The 18,597-nt window shown below is 47.2% G+C and overlaps 2 protein-coding genes and 2 non-coding genes across 7 annotated transcripts; 3 read left to right on the forward strand and 1 right to left on the reverse strand.

The window, feature by feature from the left end:
- The first annotated feature begins 62 nt into the window (after nucleotides 1-62).
- Nucleotides 63-8,299, forward strand: LOC115614662. The gene is made up of 5 exons (XM_030501850.1): nucleotides 63-407; nucleotides 1,591-1,714; nucleotides 6,124-6,266; nucleotides 6,683-6,756; nucleotides 7,678-8,299. Exons 1-5 carry the CDS (start codon nucleotides 186-188, stop codon nucleotides 7,838-7,840), a joined length of 726 nt encoding a protein of 241 aa, XP_030357710.1. The 5' UTR covers nucleotides 63-185; the 3' UTR covers nucleotides 7,841-8,299.
- Nucleotides 8,300-8,820: 521 nt separating this feature from the next.
- On the reverse strand, nucleotides 8,821-15,344 carry SIRT4 (sirtuin 4). Of its 4 annotated transcripts, none has more exons than XR_003993794.1 (5): nucleotides 14,982-15,344; nucleotides 12,244-12,749; nucleotides 11,321-11,615; nucleotides 9,957-10,142; nucleotides 8,821-9,573 (listed from the first exon to the last, which is right to left on the reverse strand). XR_003993794.1 is itself a non-coding variant. In XM_030501847.1 (5 exons), exons 2-4 carry the CDS (start codon nucleotides 12,741-12,743, stop codon nucleotides 9,995-9,997), a joined length of 960 nt encoding a protein of 319 aa, XP_030357707.1. In that variant the 5' UTR covers nucleotides 12,744-12,749; nucleotides 14,982-15,342; the 3' UTR covers nucleotides 8,821-9,573; nucleotides 9,957-9,994. The 4 variants fall into 4 exon arrangements, 3 of the variants coding, with proteins under 3 accessions (XP_030357707.1, XP_030357708.1, XP_030357709.1); XM_030501847.1 differs by having other exon boundaries at nucleotides 9,957-10,159; nucleotides 14,982-15,342; XM_030501848.1 differs by having other exon boundaries at nucleotides 9,957-10,159; nucleotides 15,204-15,245.
- A 1,844-nt stretch (nucleotides 15,345-17,188) lies between these two features.
- LOC115614958 lies at nucleotides 17,189-17,329 on the forward strand. The gene has a single exon (XR_003993909.1). It is a non-coding gene; the product is annotated as a U4 spliceosomal RNA (small nuclear RNA).
- Nucleotides 17,330-18,093: 764 nt separating this feature from the next.
- LOC115614952 lies at nucleotides 18,094-18,234 on the forward strand. Its single transcript, XR_003993903.1, has one exon. It is a non-coding gene; the product is annotated as a U4 spliceosomal RNA (small nuclear RNA).
- The last annotated feature ends 363 nt before the right edge of the window (nucleotides 18,235-18,597 follow it).

Genomic DNA, 18,597 nt, shown 5'->3' on the forward strand with positions numbered 1-18,597 from the left:
CACCCAGACTTGGTGCTATCACGCTACAGAGGTGGTTTTGCTGGCAGAGGCTTTCAGGAAGGTGTTGGTGAGCTGTGGACAGGGCAGGAAGGCAGCCATGGTTCATCTCCAGGAAACAGCTCTCTTGCCTCCACCAGCTGGAGAAGAGCATACAGCCCACCCTGTCATCTTTGATCAGGTACAGAATGGAGACCTTGGATGAGTTTGACAACGAGTATCCCCTCAGTGTATCGTTTTGCAAGCTGATTTCATTAGAGGAATTTGAGGAGCAGTCTTTGTCCTACACTCAGCAATGCCTGCGTGAACTGTACTCAGACATGGAGCAGAACCCAAGGATCTGCGAAAGGGCCCTGAGAAATCAGAAACAGATGGAGAAGGAAGCAGCTGGCTTGATATCTTATTTGAAGGTACTTGCAATGCTTCCCTCATGAAGGTCATGGATTTTTTGAGGGCATTAGGATGATAATGAAATAAGATGGTGAATTGTATTTTTTTTTCTCTTAAAAAAAGTGTCTATCTCAGCTGGATGCTCTATCTTAAGGCAGATTGAGTCCTAGTTTTGTACCAATATTCATTACTTATTTTTCCTTGGATGTTTGTGTACGAAATTGTACAAAATGTTTTAATTTCCTGGAAACACTGAGCTCTTGGGGTCCTCCACAGAAATCCTGGGAATCCTGGCTGCACTCCCATCATCGGCTGAGATGAATCATTCCTAGAGCTGGAAGTGCAAGATGAGGTCTCCTGTCCTCAACTGTTTGTAGAGCAGTAAAGGTCCTAAGCAAATGTTACTGAAATACCTTTGTAATGATAAATAATAAATCCCATTGTAGAGAAAAAGCTAAAATACCATCACTATCTAGAAGAAACATGGTACTTTTGAGCTATATCATCGCAAGAAGGGAAGAGCTGGGGTGCAGCATGTCAGAAACTACTGGTATAAATTGTGCCTTGTAGGAATTCTCTAGATTTGAGGTGAGTAGTATATGTCCTGGCATCCAGCATTTGGGCCATGCTCGCCTTCCCTAGATAAGCTCAATGGGTAGATAAAGGCACCAATTCATTCTCTATGTCTGACTCCATACAGGTTTTTCTATGTGTGCACTTATGTTTGGTCCCTTGATGACGCTTCTCATTTACATGTCGCTTTGGCAGTGCAAAGGACCTAACAGTAAATTTAAACAGCCCCCTGAGCCAGCCCAGAGACAGGGAATCTTCCCACATCATGTAAAGTGAGAGGCCCTAATAAATGGTGCAGCTGGGGAGGCTGAAGGGGTTGTGCAAACTGGCTCTTCAGGAATGTTGTGGCCAGAGCCTCAGAGCAGGCCAGTGATTGCTCTACCTGACTTACTGCCAGCTTGTGGGGAGTACAAAGGTATGTGAAGATCTTCTGCCATGCTGGTCTGTGTTTCTGTTTCAAGACCGGAAGCAGAGCACCTGAAATACCAGGAGCTCTGCAAGCATGGGAGCTCTGAAACCCTACACACACCCTGACAGCTGGTGTGTAAGATGCTGGGAGGATGATGGGCTTATGTTGCAGAAGTGAAGTCCCAGCCTCCTACTTTCATTTTCTCTATTGTCGTTTCCTAGGCCAAGATTTTTCGGGCTCTGCAGGGAGACCTGAATTACTCTAACTCTATGGGCAATGCAGAGATGAAAGAGAAAGTGCTCCAGCTGAGACGAGACATGCAGATTGCAAACAACTATGCTCGTGGTAATGACCGTGTTTCAGCTTCTATTTGGGCCTGGAGACCAATACTAGACATTTGTACTGTTGTTCTTCCTCTCAGGCTCAGCTCTTCTTCTCTGCCACTGTCTATTTAGTGATGCAGAAGGGAAAAAATGCAGAATGTGGTAATTTGGTATCTTCCCTTAGTGGGAAGAGGGAGGATGGGGGGGCTGCCCTCTGAACTGCAGATATCATCTGTATCTGGAAGAGTAGTTTTAAACCCCAACTGGCTTGACTCTGCCTTTCACTTTCCTAAAGCAGTTTTATTCCTGATCATTCAGGAAAGATCTGGGGTAGAATAGTGATAGTGTTTATCTACCATCTCTTTCATGCTTTTTCTCAGTAGACCTCAGAAAAGGCATGAGCCACAGTATTATGTCTATTGCAACATGGAGAACAGACGCAGAGAGGCAAAGTGGCTTTCTGAATGTCACAGTGTGACTTCTGGATTGATCAAAGGACTGAGAGTTCACGCTGGTCTCATCCTTCCAAGCCTAGTGCCCTGTCCCCTGGCCAGCACTACCAAAGTTTTCCTCTTCACTTTGATTCCTCTGTGTGCCTCTTGGCTATCCTGTTGCCTCTGGGGCTGCCTGCCCCAGAAAATAAGAGACATGAAGAATATGCATCTGTTGGAGCAGAAATGTCTGTTAGAATAGATGGGAGAATATTTGAGTAATTAATATTCAGCATTTCAGAAACACTTTTATTGCCAGTGTTCCACAAACAAGGTACAGAATAAAACACATCCAGTAAAGGGAATTGCAAAACCTTGAGTTGAAAATACTACTTTGACTTTCTTCTTAGAGGGAGAACTTACTGCTATTGAAGTCTGTATCAAAACTTCCTTAAGTTAGAAGAGGAACTAAGGTCCCTATTTGATACTTGCTTCTCTGGCCCCAAGTTGAAGCCCAATTTTTAGTTTCCAGGCCATATAGTGGGTATACGTAAGCCTTTAAGAAGTTGGACAATTACCCCTCTTCAGCACTGACTGTTGCAGTTTGGTGTCAGTGGGGCAAGGCTCTCACGGTGAAATAAATCAGATCCTGTGTGGTTCATATGCCAGCTGTTGCTGAGCTGCTTTTCCCTGTGTCTCTGTCCTCTGTGGGGCCTGCTCCACTCCCTTCCCACTCCCCTGACTGGCCCAGCTCCTGTGGAGTATGTCACTGGCTTGCAGCTCCTTGGACACCACCTGCATGCCTGATGTGAGAAACCACATTGCTTACACTGTGTACACAACACCAAAAATCTCCTGTAGCCCACCAAGCTGGAGTTTAGGAATGGCCAGCCCTGCTAGAATCAGAGAAGTCTGTGATGAGCAAAAATCCTCAAAGCTAGCCAGCGCTCTGCTGGTATCAAGTGAAATAACCAGCTACCAAAGCAAGTGCTCCACAGACTTTGCCATGCGTTGGGTCTGGTGGCTGGGCCTGTTGGTGGGATGCCAAGACTGTGGGATTCCAGTGCTGCTGGCATAGGAATGGGGACCATATATGTCTCTTAGGTCACCCTCTCTTACCCTATTTTGTTGATGAGAGTGGTCCTTGGAAAGACAGGGAGTATGTAGATCTGAACAAGGCTCAGAATACTTTTTTTCATGGTAATTTTGAGAGACCAGTGACTGTTTATTGAAGACTGGAACTCAAAAACTTTACCCAGCTTGTCTCTGACATTTTTACTGACTTTCCGGATCGTGTCAGACTGCTTATGTCTACTAAAACATGCTTGATTTCAGAGCCAGATGCTCTTTTGCCACCAGGAGAGAAAAGAGCAGGTTCAATACAAATACAGTGCATCTGCTGTGGCTGTTTGTACATGCATGCTATTTATTCTAGTTTAACAGGCAGGAGAAGTCTTTTTAAGATAGTGTGAATAGAACTGAATATCAGTGGAGAGCGTTACAAGTGAGGGAGCAGAAATTATGGGTTGCAACAGTGTGTACAAGCCATGAACCTGGCTTCCTAAATGTGAGCGAGTGCTTCCATGCTCAGCTGCCTGTGCCCCATCGAGCTGAACTGCATACTTCTGCTTGGAAAGAACCTAGATATTCAGTTGATTTAATTGCTTTGTCATGCAGCCTCGTCTCCTTGAACTGCTGGTGTCTCTTGGCAGTGAGGATGAGGTGAACTCGTAGGCTATTTGTTCCCTGTGCTTTAGCCTATGACTAGCATATGCTTTCCTCACACTGTATCTGTGTGGGGGAGGTGGCTAAAAGCCTGCTGAGAGGAATTACTACTTTAGCAGAGGGTTAAGTGTAACAGGACAAGCTGGAGAAGGAAAGGCCTGCAGTGTTATGGGTTCTGGTCACTGGCAGGTGCTGGCAGAGGAGTGGTCCAGCCACACCTTGCTGAAATGACCCTGCTGCCTTGCTTGCTGCTCCCAAAGGCTTCTCTCCATGGGAATGGCCAGCATGAATTGCAGAAGGAGCTCAGGGAAAGCACCAGAAAGGTGGCTGATATTCTGTGGGCTTTTTTACAAGATATTACCCCAGATCATCTGTTTTGCTGCTGGGTACAGTATTGCATATGCCTCTTTTTTTATCATCGCCTGAGCAGAAAACATTTATTACAATTGCAAGTTTCTGTAGCAAAAACATATTTACTTGCTTTTCAAGACATCTAATTTATCTTCCATTTTGCAGGGCACCACTAAATCTTATTTCCTGGAATTTTTTTGGTGGTTTTCATGAGCCGCGAGCTTCATGTTTCATCAACCCCCTTTAAAACCTTTCCTCTTTGATCGGCTCTTCACAGCTCCAGATTTCCTTCTGACTGAAAGGGCCAATCACCATAAATCTGTCAGAGCTTTTGGAATTGTCTTCAACCCATTTGGCTGTGTGCAACTCAATAAATGGAGGTTATTATTCCCCTTTATGCTAAGCTGCGAAAGCACATCAGAAAGCATTTGCTTCTTGTCTCAAGTCCAATGCTGTTTTTCTCCAAGCAATAAAGGGAGTCATCTTAGTGAGAAGGCAGCCTTAATCCCATTTGTGTGATAGCCTCAATTTCCTGAGGATCCTCTAGCTTTCCTTACCTGCAGGCACAGCTTCTTTACTGTAGTAGTAGGAGCCTTGCTGCAGCCATGGTCAGTTCTGTGCACAGACACAGGAGTTGATTGTTAAACCCAGTTAAATTCTGTCTTGCCAACTGCTAAATAGGAGAGGGTATCATCTGATTTTTGTTATGTGCCACCTGCTTGAGTGAGAAGCCAAGCACTGCTGCCCTCCCACCAGCAGCAGTTTGTGTCAGACTATGAATTGTGGGGCACAGATTGACTTGTTGCACATATTTAGTCTTTAGAGTTACTGAGTCCAATTGGATTTTCTTCTCCTTGGCCCTTGCCAATGTGAAGATAGGACATCACACTGGAAATCTGGATGCAGCATGTGTCTAAATTTTTCTATGCTTTTAAAAACTATTATTTGCAAGAGTCTTCTGATAAAGGAATAGCAGAATGTCCCAGAAATCCTCTTTCATTAGCAAAAAGGCACCATTTCTGATTTGCATATGCTGAAGCTGCATATGTTTCTGGGTCTCAGCAAGGGCAAGCAGCACTTAGGTCCTTCACTCAAAATTGCTTCCCTGGAGTGTGTAAGTCACAGCTCTACATTGTGAGGCCCTATAACACAAAATGCTCTCCCCCTTATTTTTAGCCTATTTTTATTTATAATTTCTTATTTATAATTATAATTAATATTTATATTTAGCCTATTTTTAGCCTAAGTGGGTATGAAGTTCTTATTGTCCATCTGTATCTCCTGCATGATTTCCTATACCTATCAGGACTTGGGTGACAGAGCAGTTAGAACAGCTCACAAAACTGGTAAGATAGGAGGAAATCCTTTGTGTTGTTATTCCAAATGCATCATCCATTTCTTTTTCTAAGGCTCCAACCAACCAAATCAAAGCTGTTTAACAGCCTATGCACCAGAATTTCCTGTCTCTACAGAAAGAAAAAATCAGCCAGGAGGAATCTGGCATCTGAAAGGTATTTTCACAGTATCTATCAGGGATGAAAATGGCCAGACGAGCAGGACTGGAGAGGTAAAGTCCTCTGTTGGAAATTTACTCTCTCACCACTATTGTCTTTTCTGTAATCTAAAACCACAATTGCAAAGGCCAAGTTAATTCAGATCTCAAAGACCCTGCACTGAGACACCATAGAGAATGGTTGAGTGTGGTGATGAGAAACTTTGACTGAGACCCTCCTCATTCCTTCCCCATTGACTCTGGACACCCTCACAGGACTCTTGCTTTCAGTTGCTGTTTACCTGGGGCTGCCCTGGGGCAGGTCGAGAGGAAGACTCCATCTGTCCTGCCTAAGCCGTGAGTTTTGAATGAATAGCCTCAGGAAACCAGGAAGCTGGCACTGCTTTGAAATACTATTTTTCCTCCTCACAGCTGCAAAGACTGGGAAAGGGCGACATCGGAAGCAGCACACTCTACAAGATAGATTTAATCAACTTCACCCCAAGGTTCCTGAACCTCCCAAGTTCACCATGCCCAGGGTCTTTGGTCCTTTCCCAGAAGCCATGAATAAGCAGGTTTGTCAGTAGGAGCAATTTGACCGTTCGATGTGGGAGGCTGCACTTACACCATACTCACCATGTGTAAGTCCTCTGCAAGCTACGCTGCCCTCACTGGAGCACAGCATGTGAAATATCTTTCCCAGGCTGCAGGAGTCGATTACAAAGTTTGCTCTGAGAATTTGCCCAGAAAGACAAGATTTGCCAAACAGGAAGTAGCTTTTATTTGCTTTGGGTAAATCCAACTCCGCTTTCAGTGGAGTGGCAGAAAAGTCCACTATAAGGCATTCTAAGCTCCTTTATCCAAACCTCAGGAGCTTGTCCTAGTAGGAACAGCTGTAAGGAAAAGGGAGGAGCATAAGCTGTTCATTTAACTAATTTAATGGTAAAAACCTGTCCTTGTGCTGTTGTGTGATGTGTACTTTTCCCCATAGGTGGAGAGAACTACGACTTCAAGCCCTGATCTAAAATACTGGTGGACTGGTCTAACAACAGTGAGCCAGAAAAGGTAGGAGAGGGTTGAATCACATGGAGGATAAGGCTGGCTTAAAGCAGACAAGGCAGGTAGAAAGGATCTGCATTTCCTTCCTGGTGATAGGGGAAGACAACACTGCCCAGGCACTGTAACGCTATTTTTCCGTAGTTTCAGCCAGTAACGCACAGATTACTGTCTCTTGTCTTTTAGGAACAATGTTTCTCCCCCCTTAAAACCCCTTCTCTCTTGCAAATTCAGCACAGGCTGAAAGAATAAAGCTGAACACTAGTTTGAACGCTGAACTACTGAGTTTGTTGTTTTCCCACAGCATGGCTAATTCACATCCTACAGTGCTCAGCCTTGGAGCTACCTGCAATGAAGGTAGCTTATTCTGATAGCTGTCATCTCTCTGCATTGCATCTTCCCACACAAATAGTCCCCAAGGAGTGACAGGGGAAGATGTCAGTCAGCATTAAGAGTGATGCAGATCTGGCTTTTGGAACTTTAGGCTTTCTGTGGCATTTCTCAGCTGAGTGAACTTCTCAGTGGTGTCTTGGAGAATGTGCTAAAGGGACAAGTGCTCTGATCCTGCTCTAAAAGAAGTAAATTTTAGTAGTGCTGGATCAGCTTAGCAGAAAACCCCTCACTCCTTCATCTCAGCCTTATATACTTGTTGTATATATGCTCATTAACATATAGTCATAAACCATGCACAGGAAATTTACTGTAATGTTCATTTACTGTAAGTCATTGCCCTAGTGACTTAAAAGTATATATTGCAATCAGTGGAGGGTCAGGGTAACGTTATTCTTTTATTAATGATGCTGAAGAGACACCCTGACTCCTTCCTACCCGCTCAGCTGCTGAACTGGAGGCAGGGATAGCCGAGGGAGGTTTAGTTACCTGTCACACTGGCAATGCCAAGTCCTCACTGGAAATGTTTCCTTGTTTTAGACCTCCTGGATACGCTCCCACACCTCAATCTTCTGGCTCCACTGGCACTCAACCTGCAGCCTCTGTTTCTAATACATCTACATCATGCAAGTTTCAAGATGATACGGAAGATGACACAGACAGTGAGAAACCTGGCCCCAGTTCCTCTGCTAAGGAGGCATAAATGTCTCTTCTTACACGGAAAAGACCTACATGAATAAACACTGTGCAAGTGCTCTGGTTGTGTGTGGAGACTCTGCTATGCCTTGGCAATGGTTCTGCAAAAGCTTTGGTTAGCAGACTGCTGTACTATGCTAAAGATGTAGTGACTTCTGTGAGCTTTCTTCACCACCAAATAGTGGATACCCAACCCACTGGAAAGTGAGATCTCCATTGAACGAGAGCAGGATGCAGGTAGGGCTTCTGAACTTACCTTGCTTGGCTTCTAAACGAAACCATTTCTCCTCTGACCCATAATAACCAAATCTTGAAATGCATTATGTATCTTAATTCCCTCCATCTTCTGCAGAAACCGGGTGTATCTGTACCCCTCAGATTCTGTACTTTATTTGCTCCTGCCTGGCATGGATTTGAACCAACAGCAAAGCAAAAAAGAACTTTGCATGATGTGGTCGGTTGTCCTTGCTTTGCTACTTGACCTTTCAGCAGCTGACTGTGGCATCCTTACTTTCAACTGCTTGTTATGGTTCTTGTCAAAATATTAATACAGGACATGTATGTGGAGAGTAGGACTGGGGCATGTGGAAGACCCCAACAATTATTCTCCTTCATAGCCAGGAGGGAATTGGTAGATTCATGCAGAAGGTCAGGTCACAAAGTGTTGTAGTCTCAGCAAGATTCTGTCTTTTACCCCATAAATGGTTTAATATGGTTTAAATTACCACCCTAAGGAGTAACAAAAAGTGGTTACCCAGTAGTGAGGGATCTCCTGTTAGGAGTGTGGAAAATTACATCTATTAATAGCTTGAGATTACCTCCTGAGGGAGACCTATTGTACAGATTTAACTGTATTTCACTTTTAATTCATCAGCTGTTAGTAATTACATCCTACATTTTGCAATGGAAAAAGTGAATCTGAACTGGCTGTTGAGACTGCACTTAAACAAATCACAGGAGGGAGAGGAAATTACAACGCAAATAGTATCAATCTTGTAAACAATTTTAATTCACTACTTAGCTTTTCATTAATTAAATAACATCTTAAAGAAATGCATTCTGGAAGACACAGCGGCCACACTGAAAGCAGTGCTGGTCAAATTAGCTTAAAGTAACTCCTCTGGCATCTCCCCAGTATGTGAGTTTTTAAGGGTTCAGGAGGCAAGCAGTTTAGCTTGTCAACTGCCAGTGGAGAGAAATGCTGACTCCCCTCCTTCCCCAAAGATGTCAGCTATAGTCTGTGCTTTTAAATAGTATCTTACAAGAGCAATATTCTTGTTCAGCTTCTATTTTGAACCTTTCTTTTATTTTAATGACAACTGCAGTTCCTTTGCCTCCTTTTCTTTGCATGCTCTACAGTTGCCCACTAGTGGTACTGGATCCTCCAGCAGACCCTGTGGTTTTCCACATCGCCCGCCTGTGCTATAGCCTCAAGTTACCCAGCCAAAATCCCTGTCCCTTGTTCTTCCCTGGGGACAGTTATAAGAAAGGAAGTTTGTTCTCTGATACGATATTGTGATTATCCTGTCCCAGTGATTGAAAAGGCGCTGTTTTACAATAACAAAAGTACTTTTTTCATTACCATCCTGTTTCCTGGTAAGTGCGGATGGTTTCAATGGAGAAAACTGGTCAGGTCGACATGTGCGGGGCTTGCTGCCCTCTCCTGGTGTTATCAAGAGCCGTCCGTTGGATCTCAGCTGCCTCTTATATTGAGGTTTTCCCCTTTTAAGATGATGAGTCCTAAAGGAGTGGAGGGAAAAAGCTGCTTTATAGGTGGAACTGATTCTTTTAAACAGCAGTGTTTTGATGAGGATTAGCTGGATCAATTCAACCAGGCAGAGCTTTTGAATTGTCAGTTGCAAAGGCAAGAGTATTGATCAGGTTCTCTGAATCTGCAGATGATCCCCTGCAGGTTTCTGATAGGGATAAATGGATTGGAACTCAACGCTGCTGGGTCTTCTGGCTACTCTCGCCCTATTTTCTGATAACGTTAGCACTTAGTATGCTTTTTGTTTAAGATCATGGGAAACAGTATCATGGCCCATCAGCACATCTCAGTCTCAGCATTCGATGGGAAGCCACCTTCTTAGCCTGTAAGGTGACTGACCAGGGAAGGTACTCACCCCGTAGGAATAATTTTACTCCTGACAGCTCCTGAAGCTCAGCTTGTTGGGTCAAGCGCAACAATCAAAGGCAGCAGCTCTCCACAGCGGGCATTCAGTTTTAAGGATGCAAAGTGATCTAACCTTGTGGGGCCAATGTTAAGGACTGCAATTGGCAGCTGCTTCTCCTGGGCAGCAAGAGCAAACCTGTAACCAGAGTAAACCTGCAGGAATACCAGAAGACAAAATTTCCAGCAGCTCAGGCAACAGAATTGCTACAGAAAGGAGTAAGGAAAGCAAAACAGTTGCTGTTGGCAGTGGGAAAAGGGGCTGTATGTACATGCTGTGTTAGGCAACTGCACTGAGTTCAGGCAGGAAATCATTCAGGAGTGCACAGAAAAGAAAAGCTCTTAACCTCTGTCAGTGAAGGATTTGCAGTTTCATAGAAACTGAAACTTCACAGTACATTGATGGGAAATGGCCTTGTCTTTCAGTAAATCTCTGCAGCAGTTTTTATTAGTTATCATTGGTACTTAAACGCTTCTACTTTGATGGTTCTCACATGGCTCAGCTTAGGTAGTACAAGAATGAACCTAAGGCATTTCAATCATTCCTGTACAAAGGATTATAAGCTTAAGAAGTGCAAGTTCAAGGAATTTGCCTCCAGTATCCTGAAGCCAAGAGAATCACAATCAGGCAGCCTTGGTTTTACCTTGTTCTGGGAGGTGTTAAGAGTATTTTTTTTTAATGTAGTAGAACTTGTTCCTGGAAAGAAAACGCTCTTCTACAAACTCTATTCCAAAAACTTCCACAGGTTAAACAACAGGGGTTTCTAAACTATCTTACCTTATAGATAAGAGGCTAATGGAAAAACCACATTGTGATAAAAAGGACAATCCTGACAATCCTAAGAAGCAAGCAGAGATATTTCTGCTCTCTTATTGAGAACTTAATTAGGAATTAGAGGACCTAAAACCTGGTATTTCACACAGTGTGCCATAAGGCCCAGAATGCTGCCAAAGGCTAAAAAAACTAAGCACAAAGATGTGAGGTGATGATCTCTGCAGGACTGAATTGTATCAGGCATCTTGGCTTTATGGACAATTGTGAACCTACAATGTCCTGATGGAGGAGGCACCAGAGAGAGGTCTGAATGGAGTTATTTCTAGCAGCATGAAGTAGACTGGCAACAGAGTGACAGGGAAGCCCAAACAGGCCAACTGTGAAGCCAGATCTCAACTAGAGTAAACATAAAATACAAAGAAGCTCTGGAGAGGCTGTTCTGATCCACAAGCACTTAGTAGTCCTAAATTGTGGGAGCAAGGATTGTTGCAGGCAGAGTAGCACAGAAATAGGAATGCATTGTGGGAGGAAAACCTACTTACCTGCATAGAGGATCCTGCCACCAGCATGGAGTCTGATTCTGCCAGGCGCTGGTGCACAAAATTCACTTTCTCCGGGCAAACTGTGTCTCCAAAGAATGTCACGTCGGGCTTCAGTATTCCACCACATTTACAGCAGGCTGGGACTTGGAAATTACACACTTGCTCATCCGTCAGGAAGACATCTCCATCTGGAGCCACACCGAATGCTTCAGCTTTCCAGGTAGGATTCAGAGCTTCAAATTGCTCCTGAAGTTCAGAGCGCAAGATTTGGTCTCCACAGGCCAGACAGAAAACCCTGAAATTCAGAGGAAAGTCTTACTGGAGAGTTGCACGTGAGCTGAAGAGCTGGAGTCTGTAACATTTTCCTTAGAAGGCCTGGAAGGTGTATTGTCATTATCCACATTTATTTTCCAAATAGTACAATTCAAGCAGCTGTCTTTCTACCTCCCACTGCTGCTCTGTAGGAATGCTCTAACAGAAGCACTCTGAACCCTACCAGCATCCTCTCTCCCAGTTCAGGCTGTGCTTTTGCATCGGGAAACTGTGTGATCACTGCCAGGCTGTGGTGGCCCTTCTCCAGTCCACTCATCCTCTGCACTTCTAGCACTACCATGCTGCTTAGCCCTGGAAAACCCTTGTGACCTCAGGATCCCCTTGTCCTCTTCACTAAGAGGACATTTGTTGTAGCAAGGAAAGGGGAGTTTCTGACTGATTCAGGCTTCAGGGGAAGCGATCCAAATAATGCTCTAACAAAAGAGAGTAGTGGTCATGTTTCTTAAATACTATGCTGAGAACAGCACCGTTTTGTGATCTTTTTCTCCACCTCAGCCCAACACCACCTTTAAGCATGTCATGTGCAGGAACATAGCATTGGCATTGTGCCTCCTTTCTCAGCAGCTAACACAGTCACCACCAGAGATTACCTGTGCGTGCAGCCATGCAGCTCTGTCAGGCGCTGGCTCCCAGCTTTGGTGTGAAGAGCATCCACGTTCTGGGTCACCAGCCAGTGCAGCTTCCCCAGCTTCTCCCAGTCTCTTAGGACCAAGTGTGCTGTGTTTGGCTGGTAGGAGGAGAACTGGGGCCAGCCCACAAAGTTCCTTGCCCAGTACCGCTGCCGGGCACTGGCACTCCGGATGAACTCAGCATGTTGCATGGGCCGTCTGTCTGTCCTGGCGTAGAGCCCAATGCCTTCAGAGCGGTAATCTGGGATCCCTGATTCAGTCGAGATCCCAGCTCCAGTTATTACAAACAGCCTTTTGGAGTTAGAAACAAAATGCTGCAGCTTCTCTACTTCTATAGGATCTGGGGGAAGACAGGTTGGCACGAAAGCCAAGTTTGAAGATGTTCTAGATGCAGAACGGGATCTGAAATTATGGAATCTGATGGTTCTGCGTACTCCAGACAACTTCCTGGCAGAGAGCATGTTCACCTAAAAGTCAAGAAGAGAACACATGGCAGGTAAAAGAAAGCATGTCCTTAATTCCATTTTCATGGGATTTTCTGGAAAACTATGCTAAGTGTTCTTTGATTTTTCTCTTTTTGGTAAAAAACTATAAATTATTTTGGAAATGTTAAATAACTAAAAGCCCACCCTCTGAGGACAGTGTTCACATGCCCCTTCGACTGAGGGCAACACTGAGGACTACTCAAGGTACAAGGACAAAGTCAGTGCCCCTGAATTGCAGGATTCCCACTCTTGCATCCTGGTGTGAAGAACAGCTGCTTAAGAGAACTTGTGAAGAGCCCAGAAAGCCCTGAGCATGCAAAGTCTTTCCCAGGTACGTGCAACAGGGCAGAGAAGAAATGGCAGGAAGGCCAAGCACCCAACCCCAGAGGCACTGTCTGGTTGGTTCCTCCCCAGAAGAGACCCTTGCTCTGCTTTCTTTAACAGTCCGCCTGCTCCAATTCAGTCCTTTGCACGTGTTGTGGGAAGGAAGAGAAAAACAACCTTGAAATGTTGCTTTTTCAGGACAAGGACCTTGGCTGGAGTTACTCCTGGTGCAGAACAGTCCTTGAAGTGGAGCTGCAGATGATTAGGACACTGCCTAAATGCATCTGGTATCTCCTGCTTTGGGGGAACCACCTCCTCAGAAGGTGAGGGAACTGCTTGGCTTCTCCAGCAGAAAGCGGGGGCTTTGCTGAGAGAGGAGGATCACCCAAATGTGCCTGGGAGGCAGGAGAGGGAGGGACATCCCGCTTTAAGGGAGGAACGATGTGCCCTGTTGGGGACAGGCAGGATGGCTTTGCTGACAAGTAGCCTGGTATTGTGTGCAAGACCTGTTGTGACAGGAGTGGATTGGTTTGGAGCTTGATTTTGTTTGGTCTTTCTGGTAGTCTGCAGTTCTCCTTTCTCCCTTTCACTCTTTTAAAACTATTTTTCTGGGCCTCTCTATGGTTTACATACGAAGTACAAAATGTTTTGAAAGAAACAGTACTGAGAATTGACTGCCTGGTATTTCTCCCTCCCACCATCTCCCTTAGCAGGGGGGCTTGTATGAGATCTGGAAGATGGAAGAAGGAGTTTAATTACTGATAAAATGGGGTGATCTCTAAAGAGCTATTGCAGTAGGTGCCTGATAGTCTGGTGCTTAAAGCTACCATGGTCATGTGGGACAGCTGGGTGCAGATTCATGCCCACTCCTGCTCTCCTCATCACAGATTACTGGGAGGACACCTAAGGGACTGGATCTCACTGGGAGACCTCAGCCAGCCTCAGATCCCCTTCAGGTGTCACAGGCAGTGGTTTGAAGGAGGGCTCTGTGCAGTTTGTCACCTGTCAAACCACGTGGGCAGTTCCATAGGTGCTGCCTACAGGAAACCTGCAGTGCCTGTGAGGTCTGGGGCAGCTCTGGGGAGTTGGAGGGACTCAAGTGGTGAGCTTACTTGTCTAAAAGGCTGCACCAAAGTACTTTTGATGACGCGTGCTTCAGTGCCTGGACGGTTTTTAGACTCCTGCTAAAATGTCTAAATGGCTTTGCCTCAAGTCCCCAGCTCCCCTCAAGTACCACTTCTGTCAATAAATGGGGCAATATTTAAATACATTTAAAGTTTGCGTGTTCAGCTGTGTCATGATACTAAATTAATGCTAGTGGCAAAGAGCAGGTTTGTCTCAGTTAATCTCCTGTTCTCAAGGCTTTGTGTCATCATGAGTTGAATTACAGGGAAGATTCAACTTCTTCCATCTTTTTCAATCACAATTATTTTTGCCCTGTTTTGTTGTTTAGTAAGAGTTGTGATAGGCTCTGAAGAGGTTTCATTTTCCATCTGAGTTAATTAGAAGGGACAAAGTCTCCCCCAGACTCTTTAATTTGCTTTGAGAATACCTGCTGTCATGATGCTCTCCAAAGGCTATTGAGGCAGTTTGACAGTATTTAAATTGCTTTAACTGTTGAAAACTCTCCATTCCTGTCTCTTATCATCAAACGATCTCTCAGAAGGAAATGTTCTGAAGGGGAACGAAATGGAGACAAAACACGGGTCTGCCCACAAGAGGGAAATAACAGATTAATTTGAGAGCTGCTGTGAAGAGAGAAAGCAGGACAGTGCAGGAGAGAAACCACGGAGTGTTTCCTGTGAAATGCAAAGCTGCTTTTAAAATGCAACTGCTCAGATTGGAAAATAACAACTGCTCTCTATAACAAGTGAAACTCTTCCAACGCACCTATTGAGATCTGAGGCTGGCGTCCAAGGTGCTCCACAGGCAGAGATCAGACAAGTGCTGGGTAGAAGACATGTTCCTATCAATGGTTCCAGGCCAGAAGTCCAGAAGGAACCAGACGTCATCCCGGTCTCTTGTGCTGTAATAATGACGGGGGGTGGCCCCGACCCGAGCACGTGTAATGGAGTGAATGGAGTGACAGGTGAATAATACCCCAAATCTTACCTTCCCTGACGCCGCCGCGGAGGGAAAGGGCCGCTCCGCCGGAAGAAGAGAGTTCTGGGAAATGTAGTTCACAAATAAGTTAAGCTCCAAGCCCAAAGACTACAATTCCCATGCTTCAAATAAGGAAAAAACCCGAGTTCCTGACACCTGACAGTCAAGCTGAAAAAAAGCCGAGAGCTTGTTAGCTGTCCCCAAGGAGACACAAGGATGAGATTGGATTTGATTTGATACAAATGCGAGTAATAGCTTTGATAAAATGCACTGTGGATTTTTGACCTTGTAAAAAGTGCAATTCCTTTTTACTGATACTTTCAGGTTTAAAATGTGACTAAACAAATAATGGAAGAAAAATCCACTAAGGGCTGTTAAGGGCATCTCTCCCTGTGTAGGAATTCCCTGAGATTTCACTTGTTGGAGGCTCTGTGAGTTACACTGGTCTGGTACATTTGGCCTGTTCTGGTGCTCTCCTTTGGCACCTACACTTGGCCTCACGAGAGATGGACCTGTCTGGCAGTTCAATGGTCACAGTCAAGCACATTTGGGAGACAGATGTGGACAGGGCCCATGGCAACAAGGATGGACAAGTATTAAAATCTGGTCCTGTAGTTAGTGTGGCCAGACAAAACCTGAGAGGTCGGCATGGGACAAGCGACCTCTGCTCAGCTTTCGGAGGAGGCACAGGTGAAAAATGGTAGGGCAGTGGTTCCTGCACAGTCCCGGCACCCTGCGCACAGTCACGCACCCTGAGGATGCAATTCTTTGCCCCCAAAGGGCTTGTGCTGGCTGTGCAGTTCAGGATCTCCTTCCCAGGCTCAGTCTATCCTCTCCTCACCCATCACTGCTCTGCTCGAGGTGGGCAGCTACTGCCTGGGTGAGACAACCCCATGAAACCTGACAGTGGGTGGGAAAGAGAACTGGGAGCGTGGGGTGGAGGGACCACCTCTGCCCAGGAATGAGCTGTTGGATCAGTGCAACCCATGCTTGCAGAACCACACCAATTGCTCCTGCCCCTCTTTAGCGGGTGGTGGTGGTGGGATATCTTCCAATGTTTTCCAGCTGATTCAGCTCCTTCCTAAGTGCACAGGGGTGGCTGCTTGGGGTGGCTTCACTGTATCCTTGTGTGTGTGTACCCCATGGTGCTGTGTACGCGCTGTTGGTCCAAGCCAGCGCTGACACCACGCAGCTGGTTTTTATCTGCAGGGTTTCAATAATTGCACTATAAACTGCACAAACTGCTCAGCAAGAAGGGATTTGGGGTCTTTTTCTTTCCAAAGGAATCATATTCTTCTGAAGATCTAAGCAGGAGAAAGTCCAGACTGTGGCGTGGTGGGAGCTGGGTCCTGGATCCTCACCTGCCTCACACACAATGTGCTCTTGCTGATAACCCAACTACTTTTCCAACGCTCTCTCCAAATACTCCGTGCCAGTTAGTTCTAAACATTGCAGGAATATTTAATCAATTTTTCTTGCTTCTTACAGTTAAAGCACAGGGCACCTGCAGCCTGTGACCAGCAGTGTGTAATCCCGCATCTTGCTTGCCGGGTGCCAGCCCCGCCGGTCCCCATGTCCCGGTCCTCCCCCGGCAGTCCCGTGAGTATCGGTAACCGTTGCGCTGCCGGTGCGTGTTTGAAGGGTTTAAACGTGTTTCCAAACCGTTGGGAGGCGACATCGGGACGGCGCCGGGACCCCGTAACCCACCTCCCCGGGGCCGGGGGAAGTGGGGAGCGACGGTATCTGGCCACTCCCTGCCGGCCGGGCCCCTTCCCTAGCGCTCATTACCATGGTGCCCTCCCGGCACCCCCTGCGTGCTCCATGCTGCGGCCATCGGGACTCCCCCTGTGGAACCCCCCCCGCCGCCGGCACCGGGAGCGCCGTTGGGGGCGGGGGACGCGCGTTGGCGCGGGGAGCGCGGAGCCGCGGCGGCGCGCTCTGACCACGGCGGCGGGGCGGCGGCGGCGGGGCCCGGGGGGGCGGAGTTCTCTGTCAGCTTTGCGCAGTGGCAGTATCGTAGCCTGTGAGGTTAATCCGAGGCGCGATTATTGCTAATTGAAAACTTTTCCCAATACCCCGCCATGACGACTTGAAATATAGTCGGCATTGGCAATTTTTGAGGGCCTCCACGGAGGCTGATTATACGTGGTTAAAGACAGATATGGGTATAACTAGGGTTTTCGTGGGGATTCCCGGGCAACGGTTCGGGCCGGGCGGTGAATGCTGGGAGAACGGCTGCGGCTGGACCGGGCATGCCCGAGGCTGGTCGGGCCGGACAGGGGATGCCCGGGGAAACGGCTTGGGCAGGGGATACCCGGGGAACCGCTCGGGCGGGGCCGGAGATGCCGGAGGAAGGATTCGGGCCGGGTCGGGAATGCCGGAGGAACGGCTCGGCTGGGCAGGGGATACCCGGGAGAACGGCTCGGGCAGGGCAGGGATGCCCACGGGAACGGCTCGGGCAGGGCAGGGATGCCCAGGGGAACGGCTCGGCTGGGCAGGGGATACCCGGGAGAACGGCTCGGGCAGGGCAGGGATGCCCACGGGAACGGCTCGGGCAGGGCAGGGGATACCTGGGGGAACGACTCTGGCAGGGCCGGTGATATCGGGGGGAACAGCTTGGGCAGGGGATCCCCCCTTACCGCTGGAAGGTGCCCCTCTGACGTCACGCCTACTTTGCATACCCTCCCATCAGGCTTCGCGGCCTCCGCGGTGCGCAGCGCGGGGTGGGAGGGAAAAGGGGCGCTTCGCTACCGGCGGCGCGGAACCTCAGCGGCGGGCGGGAACGGTGCTGGGAGCTGCGCGGGGGACGCGCGGAGGGGGTGCGGGCGGACGGCGGCGCTCGCCCGGAGCTGAGCGACGGCCTCAGGGCGAGGCGCGGCGGTGGCGGTAGATGAAGGTCAGCTTTGCGCAGTGGCAGTATCGTAGCCAATGAGGTTAATCCGAGGCGCGATTATTGCTAATTGAAAACTTTTCCCAATACCCCGCCATGACGACTTGAAATATAGTCGGCATTGGCAATTTTTGACAGTCTCTACGGAGACTGAGTATTATGGTTAAAAGTAGATGAAAAAAGGATAAGATGAAACAATAGAAGGGTAGGGGGGGGACAGCCACAAAGTTTTGTTTTCGGTTGTCCTTCCTGGCTGTGCTCCTGCTAAATCACGGTGTAATAAATTAAGGCCGCGTTTGCATAAAAAGCGTGGTTCTGCCCTTTTTTCTTCCAAAGATACTGACCATGGGGCTGTGAACATGGGACTGGGGCGCTTGGAGAAGTGTTGCTCGTGTAGCTTGTGCTGAGGAGGAGCCTTTGAGGATCTCTTGGAAGGTAGTTTGAGCAGCGATGGGAGGCATTTCTGGAGCAAGTCAGTGGGAGTGAAAGTCTGAATCATGCTTGACTGGCTCC

Source organism: Strigops habroptila, chromosome 11 (genome assembly GCF_004027225.2).
Source record: "Strigops habroptila isolate Jane chromosome 11, bStrHab1.2.pri, whole genome shotgun sequence".
NCBI classification, from domain to species: Eukaryota; Metazoa; Chordata; class Aves; order Psittaciformes; family Psittacidae; genus Strigops; species Strigops habroptila.

Coding starts and splice junctions, on each gene's coding strand:
- SIRT4 (XM_030501847.1), bottom strand. CDS start 12,743: ATGCTCTCTGCCAGGAAGTTGTCTGGAGTACGCAGAACCATCAGATTC. Junction 11,616..12,243: donor CTGCATGGCTGCACGCACAG/GTAATCTCTGGT, acceptor TCTGAATTTCAG/GGTTTTCTGTCTGGCCTGTG. Junction 10,160..11,320: donor TGGCAGGATCCTCTATGCAG/GTAAGTAGGTTT, acceptor GTATTCCTGCAG/GTTTACTCTGGTTACAGGTT.
- LOC115614662 (XM_030501850.1), top strand. CDS start 186: ATGGAGACCTTGGATGAGTTTGACAACGAGTATCCCCTCAGTGTATCG. Junction 1,715..6,123: donor TGCAAACAACTATGCTCGTG/GTAATGACCGTG, acceptor TCCTCCTCACAG/CTGCAAAGACTGGGAAAGGG. Junction 6,757..7,677: donor ACAACAGTGAGCCAGAAAAG/GTAGGAGAGGGT, acceptor TCCTTGTTTTAG/ACCTCCTGGATACGCTCCCA.